The 11,804-nt window shown below is 45.7% G+C and overlaps 1 protein-coding gene across 1 annotated transcript in view; it reads right to left on the bottom strand.

The window, feature by feature from the left end:
* Positions 1-744: 744 nt before the first annotated feature.
* Positions 745-11,804, bottom strand: part of valopa (vertebrate ancient long opsin a) — a 35,249-nt gene continuing 24,189 nt past the window's right edge. The window contains exons 3-5 of the mRNA XM_041209299.1: positions 11,142-11,259; positions 10,231-10,470; positions 745-963 (exon numbers count right to left, since the gene is read on the bottom strand). Of these exons, the coding sequence (XP_041065233.1) occupies positions 745-963; positions 10,231-10,470; positions 11,142-11,259 (577 nt within the window). The remainder of the gene's footprint in view (positions 964-10,230; positions 10,471-11,141; positions 11,260-11,804) is intronic.

The raw sequence follows: 11,804 nt of genomic DNA, 5'->3' as shown, positions 1-11,804 counted from the left end.
ATATTTGACTCGAAACATTAACTCTGTGTTTCTCTCTCCACAGATGCTGCCAGACCTGTTGAAGTTTTTCCAGCACTTTGTTTTTATTTCACTGCAGATATTTCTGGCATCCTCACCTGCTACTAGGCTCCCACAACCAGCTGGTCAAAACGTTCACATAAGATATGAAATTGTGGGCTCCAGTCACACTGATTTCAGAGTGTACAAATTTGATAGCAATCATTAAGTTGTTTCTGATCTCAAAGGCTTATTTATAAAATAACAATAGCCAATGGCTCTCTTTGGTTAATAAGGCAAGAGAATTCCATTTCCACACCCAAATGTGAAACTTAAAATTCTTTCAACAATTGAAGACATTTCCAAATCATAGTTACTAATTTGAAGAGCATATGCCTGTATAATAGTGAATCACTTCAACCACACAATTCCAAATCTCAACAATGCTATTGTGAATTCTATTGCAATGTGAAGTTGTGATTAGCAAATTAAGCTGCAAGTTTAACAGAATTATTCATGCTATAGCCACTGACATATTTAGACATTGTTCTTGAGCATGCTCATTTAATCTCTTATCTGAGGCTCATTATTGCCATGGTCAGTGAATTCTGAATATGAAATAGAAAAGAATATTGACAGCTTGGCATGCTACCAATTTACATGAAATTTACACCAATTTGCACATGATAGTGATACATAATGATTGAATACTCTTACTGTACATAGAATGCCACATGTCCCTTGTATTTACACTGGGTAAACATCATTCTCAGGAATTGGCAGCTGAGCAAAGGTTTCACGTTTGTTTCCCTCTTCATGCTTCGTTGCTGTATTGCTGTAAGAAGTCATCCGTGTTGCAATGGTGGACATTTCTCTCTCGTTGTTACCAGTTCGCATTCCATGCTCAGCTATTGGGTTGATGTCAGGTTCACTAAGGCTGAACATTTGAAGGAGACATTTCCTAAACTGGATATACAGAAGAAAAGGTTCAGAAATCAAATATTCCAAGAAAAATATGAATAAGCATTGAATTCTGGATTTCAAGTTTAGATAAACTATTAACTTTTCTTGTTCACAGATAACAAACAGTTTGATTGTGTTCCTTCATAAATAAAGAGATGCATTTTCATTAATATGAAGAGTTAAGGTTACAAAATTACCCCTGCTTTAAAATTCTCTAAGAATATTGGACTTTAACTTCCAATTTTTGCAAAAGTTTGCTTATCATTCCAAAAACTTGCAGTTGAGATTGAGTTAATGAATAAATAGTCCTAAAATCAGTTTAGAAATCCAAGCTGAAATTAAATTGAACTTTACTTCTATATTTCTACGAGTGGAATTTTCTGAGCCCTCTGGTGGCAGGTATGATAGGTGACGTACGCAGAAAATGTAGCATGATCTACTTCACAATGGCATGAAGTCAGGTCGTGACATTCCACTCAGCCTGCCAATGGCGGGCTGTGTTTCCCGCCATCAGTCAGTGGGGAGCTAATTGTAATACATCAGCATATAATTAAAAGGCCATCCCACCAATCTCTTAGGACCCCGCTGTATAATCCGTCCACATCAGCAGGAAAGCAGACTAACTTGTTTCACAACAGCACGCAGGCTATGTGCACTTGATGGCTCTTATTTTGGGGGAACTGAGGTGAGTGAGCAGCAGTGCTCTCCACAGCTTGCCTCAAGGGCACCGGGGTGTGGGGACAACTGATGCCTGGCCCCGGAGGCAACTGCTGTGGCGGAGGAGGCTGGGGGGGAGGTGTCCGGGGGCAGCTGGCCAGCTTTGGAGGCAACCTCTGAGGGGGTGTGTCCGGGGACAAGTGCTGGACAGCCTCGGAGGCGAGCATTGTCATGGGGCGGGGAGTTTGTGGTGTGTTGGAGGGGGGGGGTGGGTGTCAAGTGCTGCCCTGGAGCTGTATCCCACGCACAGGCAATCAAGGTGAGGGGCAGGGTAAGTGAGGGAAGTGGCCACGCACTAGGGACACCTGTATAATCTCACCATGCCTCTGCAACTGAGACAGATCAGGCACAGCCACAGTGATATGATTGGGGTCGTACTCCTAGCAAGCAACGTGGAGGCACCAAAGGGCCACCAAGCACTCAATACCTTAGCCACCCTACCTTGTGCAACCCCACTCCCAAGCCATGGCACAGACTTCGAGGCCGCCACCACTTTATTGGACCGCAGAGCAATTGGACTGTACATGTTGTACAATCTCCTCGCCAATGCTGGCCATGTAACAGTCACGGCTGGAGGCGCTCACAACCCCTTACAATCTCAGCTTCCTGGTTTGGACCATTGTCCCCCATGTCACACGTTGATAGGGCAGCCATGCAGCAGACTCATCTCTGGCCATCCGAGGGGTGAGCAGCACTCTCCGGGAAGTGTTAAGGAGCGGTCACACAGGGCCAGGAAAGATGTAAGTACAGTCAAGATAATCATGTCTCTCTCTCTTTCATGTTGCAGGAGGACCACGTCAGGACCATGGATCCTGGTGACCTAGCTCTATGCTTGATGGCCTACAGGCACTGTAGAAGGAGGAGGAGAGAGCAACAAAGGCAACTGGCTGTGCACAGGCAGCAGCAGCAACCTCATGGAGAAGGGGCAGCAAAGGCACCCGCACATACTGCCCAGGAGTGACAACGAGCCATGGCTGGTCGGCATCTAGCAACACCCAGGGTTTATAGATGCCACCTGCCATTCCTGCAGATTACTGAGAACCAGCCATTGTGGTGATGACTGGCCATGTCTCCCGGGCAGTGGTGGTGACTGGCAGTACCAATTTTACTGTCAAGATCACATGATTGGGAGATATAGTTAGTTTTAGCTAAGCCTTAGTGGACAGGGATTAGGTGGTTTCTCTGAAGTACAATGATGCCTAGCTGCACATGCACTGCCATTCTCTTTCACGTCCTAGGTATTATGCATCACTTGCCATCTAAGAGGGTGAAGAGTTGCATGGCTTACAGAGAGGAAAAACCTGTTGCACAATATGCATGCTTAATGTTGAGTTCTAGGGGCAGGCAGTGCGACAGTCGGCAACCTGCACTGTCCACATGGCTTTCTTCATTGATATCATTGAAAATGCAGGTAACAGCCTGCAGCGCTGTCTGCCCTTGGGAAATCAGCTGAGTCTGTGTAGTGCTGCTAGAATTTGTACTGCTCTTATTATCCACTAGGAGGTGAACAAGAGTAATCTGAGCCAACTCAGTAGGATCTGCAGCCTACAGGGGCTGTGTGCATATGCACATGTATGAGTTGACCTAGCCTGATAATGTGCAAAGGAAGCAAAATTCAGATCTGCAGTGTGACTGGAAACCAGAGGTCCACCAAGGTGGACACGCAGCACCTTCAGCTGCTCTTGGTGTGGCCCACCCAGTGTGGCATAATGGGTTAATAATAATATATAATAATAATAATAATAATAAATAATAGAAGGTACTGTAGCTAAATTTGCAGATGAAACCAAAACAGGTAGGAAAGTAAGTTGCAATGAAGAAATAAGAAATTTACAAATGGATATGAGCAGGTTAGGTGAATGGGCTAAAAGTTGGCAGATGGAGTTTAACATGGATAAGTGAGGTTAATTTTATTTATAATATATTTATAATATATAATAATATATATAAATAATTTATAATATAAAAATTATCATTTTAGATGGAAGAATAATAAGATGACTTATTACTTAAATGGAGAGAAACTTCAGAATGCTTCAGGCAGAGGAATCTGCGTGTCCTTGTGCATGAATTGCTGAAAGCTAGCATGCAGGTAGAGCAGGTAATAAGGAAGGCAAATGGAATTTTGGCATTTATTGCAAAAGGAATAGAGTATAAACATAGGGAAGTGTTGTTGCAACTGTACAAGGCATTGGTGAGACTGCACCTGGAGTACTGAACAGTTTTGGTCCCCTTACTTGAGGAAGGATGTAGTTGCATTGGAGGCGGTTCAGAGGAGTTTCACTAGATTGATTCCAGAGATGTGGGGCTTGCCTTATGAGGAGAGATTGATCAGTTTAGGCCTATACGCGCTAGAGTTTAGAAGAATGAGAGGAGATCTAATTGAGGTATATAAGATGTTAAAGGGGATAGACAAAATAGACGCGGAGCGGATGTTTCTCCTTATGGGGCATTCTAGAATGAGAGGCCATAGTTTGAGGCTAAGGGGTGGTAGATTTAAATCAGAGATGAGGAGGAATTACTTTTCTCAAAGGGTCGTGAATCTGTGGAATTCACTACCTCAGAGTGCAGTGGATGCCGGGATGCTGAATAAATTTAAGGAGGAGATAGACAGATTTTTAATTAGTAACGGGTTGAAAGGTTATGGTGAGAGGGCGGGAAATTGGAGTTGAGGCCAAAATGAGATCAGCCATGATTGTTTTCAATGGTGAGGCAGGATCGAGGGGCTGAATTGCCTACTCCTGCTCCTCGTTCTTATGTCCTTATGTTAAGTTAATAGTTATGGTAATGAAATAATGATGTGTATCATGATTTAACAGCGACATCAGCAGTCATGTGCTAGAGACTCTATAGAGCAGATGAGAAAGCCTGTATAGAAGAGAGATGTATTTACCAGGAGCTTACCATGTATATATTGTGTATGTAAATAAAGTAGCTTTGAAGTAACTTACCTGAGTCAGACCTGAGTCACCCATGAGTAAGAGGGAAACCTTCACAGTATCGATTAGGCCATGAGATAACCCACAAAAACACCCAGTACCCCATCTGCATATCTCCTATTTTAATCAGCTTATTTTCATGTAAAAAGATGAATATCAGCATGAAGAATCATCTGGAATTAAAGGATTGTATATACATTGCTCAATAATGTTGCCCAGAATTTGGGGCTGTGTTGTACAATGCAATAGCTTAGTAGAGTTCCATTGGAGTCATACAATCCTATCTAATTTTATTCATGAAAGCAATACTAAATCAATAAATTAAAAGTGCTTCAGAAACTGAACAGATTGCTAAATGCCAATTGCACTGGTTTCTGTCCTTCATCTTTAGAAACAAATATAATTGGTATAATTGCACTTGAGACTTGCATAATTTTTATTTGTATTATTACTGTGTCTCTAGTTTGTGATTAGCAATATGAGGCAGAATTGTTCCAGGTTTGCACTATGTGCGGTAGAGGGCAGGTAAAAGGATGTTTAACCCGTCGGCTGCAATAGTGGCTTCTCACGCCACATTATCCCATTTGCACCGTGTTAATTATGCATTTTCAGGAAACACGGCATTTCCATGGCGAGCGGTCTCTCATTCACCCACCACGCCATTACCTCACCACTTCATCATGCCAGGCGCCACATTTAAAGTGCAGCCATACGCACACCTCTCAGTGCTTCCAACCCAGACGGCTGCATGCAAGACATGCCCTGAAAGGCAAGAAGACTGCAGCCTCCAGGATCAATGATGCGTCCCTCGAGCGCCTTTTAGTTGCAGTGGAGGCCCGCCTTGATGACCTCTACCCCTGCTCTGGTTTCAGGATGGGTGCAGCAACATTGCCAACCCTGCTTGGGAGGCGGTGGCAGCGGTGGTCAGCGCCAATGCCCTGCAAAAGAGGACAGCCACCCGTACCGAAAGAGGATGAATGATCTCCATTCTGCCAGGGTAAATCACTCTTCTCATCACTCTCAACTCACACACCCACAAACCCATCACACATCCACAGGGATCTCACTCACTGCCAGTTCTTGGGACATCACCATTCACTCTCTCACACACATTTTCATTGTCCTCATCTCGTTCATGGGACCACTCACCACCCACACATGCCAGGCATACTTATCATCTGGCCTGGCAGGCATCCTGCTTACACTCTCTCCTTCTCTATTCATGCAAGTCATACTGGCACACAAGAAGGAGAGGTTGACAACTGGTGGAGGAATGCCTGAAATCAACGTCCTCACAGACTTTGAAAACAGAGCCATCCAGTTGGCCGGTGAGGATCTGGGCCAGTCCTGTGCTGATGGTGAGGTTGCCGGTGCTCTACCAGGTGAGGATCCAGCAGTGCAACATCCATCAGACAACCATAAATTAAGTGTCCTGTTTCACAGGCCACTGCCATGCACTAATTATCTCTCCTTGCTTTCGCAGGCATATCTGGGAAACAGCCGACAGAGTCCATGACCCAGGGCCTCCAATCAAGCCCTGAGGGAAACTCAGAAGAGGAATCCACTGAAACCAGCCCTGAATACCCGTCACAGCACTGACCCTCCACCAGTGCAGAAACACACACCTCGGTGGGACCTAGCTTTAGAGGAGCCTCAGGATCACAATCTGGCGAGCACATTGCACTTTCTGATCCACTGCAGGTGGCAGCAGGTACTTTTCAGGTTTCTGACACTTGGAGAACTGCTGGAGGCCAGAAATTTGCTGAGCCTGAGTCCGATGATGAGCCTCTGGACTCCGTCATGTCACAGTAGCTGGAGCTGCAGAGACAAACTCGGGAACATCAGGAAGGGATGTCCGCTGCACTCCTCAGATTGCAAGGCACGATGGAGGAGTCCATCCACCTTCAGGCTGAGGTGATAGCTCCGGCATGTCAACGCACCGAGGTCAACACTGGTAGGGTGGCAGCTGCCATGGAGATCTTGGTCTAGGACGTTGCTTCTGCACTGATGCACAGGGCTGAACTACATCGCTGACGCTAAAGTTGGCCTCCAACAGTGTGTACACAAGAGGGGTGTGGGGTAGTTCGATCTCACTCCAGCTACCCTTCTCCTCAAGGAGTCAACCGGGGACCCTCGATCACCCATAGGGAGGAGGATCAGAAGGTGTACCCCCTCCCCCCCAGGGCCATCCATCCAGGTGACTCTGGAGTGTCTGGCCCATCCGAATCCCTTCTTCCTGTGATCTCAGCAGCTCCAGCTTCACAGGCTGAGAAGGGTGCCACTGCCACACTGTAGGACTCTGAAAGCAGGCCAGGGCCCTCTGGCTCTCAGCCCTCTGGAGGACACTCATCACAGACAGGACGTAGCAGTTAGCAGGCTGCCTCCACCTCCACTGTGGATGTCAGGGGAGCACCAAGATGTAGCAGAAAGGTTAGGAAAGCTAAGGAGATGTAGTTGCACAGTCTGGGCACAGGTGCTAATCTCTTGTGCATAAAGGTCACTATTGTAAATAAACTCGCATGAATGTCTCCCTGCCTATGGGTCCTTGTTCTGATGAGCAGTGCTCATGTCACTCAGATGTGAAACCTTTCTGCACAAGATAAAGGCAGATGTCTCAGTCCAGGGTCTCTTCCCTGTGCCCTGTGCAGCCTTCAGACCAAAGTGATTGTCCGGCCTCACACTCCTTAGTGATGCCAGCACCTCGAAGGTGCTTGTCATTGCTGCCAGAATGTCGTGGGCAGGCATCACAGAGTTCCATCATTCTCTGTGAGCTCTCAGCACCTTTAAGGTGGGGCTGGCCCCCATCTCTTCAGCATCTGTGACCAGTGACGCTGTGCTCCTGAAGGGCTCAGGTGCTGAAATTGGACAAAGGACCAGGTGCTTCTAAAGTTTCATGGCTGCATCTCTATGATATGACCCTGATCACAGAGGAAAGGCGAGCTGCCCTCAGCTGGACAGGAGTCAGACATTCTCAGAGGCTATGTGAAGATCTATGGAATGTCCTCACTGCATGTCATCATCCTCCTGCAATTGAGTGACTGTTAGAGCCTCTGCTGCATCTCAATTGCTGGAACATTATCATAGAGGGTATGTACACTGCCATAAGCCAGACTGGAGTCAAACATTCATAGATGCAATGTGAAGATCCATGATGTCTCCTCACTGCATGTCGTCATCATCCTTCACAAACCTAGCAGCTACGAAGGCCTCCTGAGCACGCATGCTTCACCTGGGCAGTGCGGGGGCCTCATCACCATTATTGTTGCTTTTGTGGACCTCCTCACCCTCATTACCGTCAATGTCCTCCTCATCAGAAGAGACCTCCAGCTCATGCATCTACCCCTCAACCAGTTCCTCTGCCCATTGCAGGGCCAGGTTGTAAAGGGCATAGCAGACGACGACGATGCATGACACCCTCTGTGGACTATATTTCAGGGCTCCACCAGACCAGTCCAGGCATCAGAACCTCATTTTCAGCATCCCGACAATTTGCTCCACCAAGTTGCGAGTTGCTGCATGAACCTCGTTATACCTTCTGCAGTCTGAGGCCACCACACGGGTATCATCAGCCACATCTTCTGTGGGTAGCCCTTGTCCCCTCGGAGCCAACCCTGCAGCCTCTGAGGACCCTGGAAGATGTCAGGGATCTGTGACCAACTGAGAATGTAGGAATCACAGACAATCCCTGGAAACCGTGTACAGACCTGTAGGATGTGTTTGTGGTGGTCACACACCAGCTGCACATTCAGCGAATGGAAGCCCTTGCAGTTGACATGGTTGACCACTTGTTGCGACGGAGATCAGAGCACTACATGAGTGCAGTCAACCACGCCCTGCAGCTATGGGAAACCCAAGATCTGGGCAAATCCAATCGCTCTTGCATCCAGGCTATCTTGGTCCTGGGAAAAATGCACAAAGTTGTGTGCCCTTGTGAAGATGGCATCCGTGACCTTATGGATGCATTTGTGGGTGAAGGCTTGAGAGATCCCACAGAAGTCACCTGTGCAGCCCTGAAAGGAGTGCCGCGGTCATGTTCATGGCCACTGGCAGTGGATGCCCTCCATGTCCCTGTGGCACCAAATCCTGCAGTAGCTGGGAGATGTGATCGACCAGTTCCCTAGACATGTGCAGTTTTCGGCGACACAGGTTGTCAGTCATCTGCAAGAATGAAAGGCGGCATCCATAGACCCTGTGTCTAGCTAAGCGCTGACCAATAATGGCTCGTTGTGGCTCCTCGGCAGTGTGTGCAGGAGCCCCGGCCGCCCCTTCTTCCAGAGGGTGCTGCTCTATCTTATACGCAGCCAGGAGCCTCCGTCGCTCTCTTCTTTGTCGCCTCCGCTCACTGTACACTATGAAGCATTCAGCTTGTTCACTAGGCTCCATGGTCCGGATGTACTTCTCCTGCAGGGTGAAAGAGAGAGACAGGTGGGTTAGCTTGGGTATACTAAGAACCTCTCTTGATTAAGTCTGAAGCCCCTTAATGCATCCTCGAGAGCACTGGCCACCAATTGGATGGCCAGATTTTAGTGTGCAGCACTGCAACCTGTATCCACACCCACCTCCACCCCACTCCACCTGACCAATTGGCAGCAGCTTTGCCCATTGGACTGCATGCTGTATTCTCAGCTCAGATACAGGCATTCTCCAAACCCACACTGTAAGGCTGCGCTGTTAGCTTGAACCATGGGGAAGACTGGTCCAAACCGGGATGATGACATGGCAAGGGGCTGTGAGCACCTCCACCAGTGACTGCTTCATGGCCAGCTTTAGCAAGGAGATTGTATAACAGGTCCAGTTGTGCAACTGTTCTGCAGTCTACTAGAAAAAAAGCTCTGGAGAACTTGGTGGCACTTTCATGCCATACAAGGTCTCCCTAATGCATGGCCGCTTCCCTCTCCCCCACTCGTACGTGCTTCTGCAAACCTTCAACCACAGGGCAGTCTTTGCCCCCACACTTCCAATGCACCTCAACCTTGAAGTCCAACAGGCGACCCCTGAGCAAATGCTGCGCAACATTATTGTGTACTCACCTCCGAATCCCCCTCAAATTGCAGCCCACAAAGTGCGTGCCTTATATATGCTGTTGTGAAACACCTCGGCGTGCAATCATGCTGACATGAGCGGATGATCCAGTGGGGTGGATGATTCTGGCGAGCTGGCCTTATAATGTTATGCAGATGTATTGCAATGAGGTTCCCAGCGTCCGATGGCGGGAAACGCAGCCCGCTATCCACAGACTGAACGGCCGATCAGAAAGTAATTTCTTGACATTGTGAAGCCGATTTCTGGCATTCCTACCATTTGTCCACACACGCCGCCAAGCATGCCTGATACCAGCGGGCATGGAAAATTCCACCCATGGTTACACACAACTTATTACAATTGTGAAAACATTGCATTGCAATGATTAATCTGATCTTTCTGTTGAATTGGCAAAATACTTTTAACGTTTATGCCGACTATTGTAATCATTGCAGTTCAGGCAATACAATTTGCACAGCCGCATATCAGATTGTTATCATTGCTGCTGACTGTGTAGGCTAAAATTATCAATAAATCTCAACACTATCATTGGTGCGTAATAAATTAGAAGAAAAACAAAATAACATCATACCTGTCTATTCATGAACACGTAAATGACTGGATTATAAACTGTTGCGGTTTTTGAGAAAAAAGCTGGTATGGCTGCTAGCCGTGGATCTAACTCGATAGTTGGACAAATGGACACAGTTATGGAGAAGGCTGCATATGGAGACCAGCAGAAAAGAAATGCCAGTATCATGACAATTACCATCCTGGTGACTTGCTTCTCAGGCTTCCTTGTGACTCCCAGCCTCCCTTGAGTATTTGCCACCTATGGCAAAAAAAAATTAAAAGTCAGCTGTTTTATACAGGATGTGTACTATTGTGTCATAATTATTTACCTTTTTATTTTTTATCGTACAAACGTTAACATACAAACAATTCTAAAATTCATATTGCACATGAAAGCATTTATTACAACTGTTTGCTATTTTTTTGATTATATGAATGCTTTCGAATATTTTGGGCGGGATCTTCCACACCCGCCCCGCTGCCAGGGTCTTCCAGTCCCGCTGCAAGTCAATGGGCTTCTGGCTGAGGCACCAGCTCGCCCACGCCAGGTCCCACCTGCAACAGGGCCAGAAAATCCTGGCCTTTCTTTCTCCTTTTAAATCTAAATATGAACCATTTTGAATACTGATTTTAAAATATGTAGCTATGGAATGGCTGCGTGTGCACATGTAACTGCCTATAAAACTTGTCTTACTGTGTCCTGTAGATGAGCACTCAACTTAACACTCAAACTTTGGATTGCTGCTGGAGATTAACTAAGTAATGCAAGAGGAACTTGCAATTGATCATTAAGCTAATATTCTAAACCAATTGGCAATTGTGAAAAACCGGAAAATTAATGTGAACGACATTGAGCAATTTCCCTAATGAAATTAAGCCGAGATTCATAGTTACACCAGAGAATAGAATAATCAGTGAACAGTAATTTACCTTCCTTAGTCTCCTCATCAGCTTTCCATAAGACACAAATATAACCAATAAAGGCATAATGAAGCAAGTTGTGAAAAATGCAATAATATAGGAATGATCATTGAATTCTCCAGAATACCTGCAAGAAAAATAGCAGTTACATACAACACCCAACATCTTAATACCCAGAATCAACACATATTTGAACCTATAAATATAAAATACATGACTTTAAAAATTGGAGGTAGTGTAGCCGCTCAAGAAACTGCTCAGTAAACTTTCCTGCTATACCAATATTTGCTTCATAGCAGTTTAGAAAAATGTGCCATCTGATGCATAGATTTTCATGGCTCAAATCGTGCTAATTAGTATTATTTATATGTAATGTTATTTTAATAAATTATTGAGTAGATATGACCATACATCACATTCTAATTACAGGAAAACTGATTGAAGAGAATATTCAGCATAATCGTCATATTAGACCAACCAGCATTTGTATTGTCCTTAGCAGCAACTGAACCAAACCACACAGCATTCAAGGGGAATATTTCTACTCAGCACTAAGCATAGGGAAATTGTAAATACATGGGTTATATTAAGTTTTCTATTATCTACAATTAATTTTTTTAACTCACAGCAAGTTAGTGGTTAATGAATGCTTTCGTGTACAATGTGAATGGT

This window comes from Carcharodon carcharias, chromosome 17 (assembly GCF_017639515.1).
Source record: "Carcharodon carcharias isolate sCarCar2 chromosome 17, sCarCar2.pri, whole genome shotgun sequence".
In the NCBI taxonomy this organism is placed as follows: domain Eukaryota; kingdom Metazoa; phylum Chordata; class Chondrichthyes; order Lamniformes; family Lamnidae; genus Carcharodon; species Carcharodon carcharias.
This window is presented reverse-complemented; position numbering and strand designations above follow the sequence as displayed.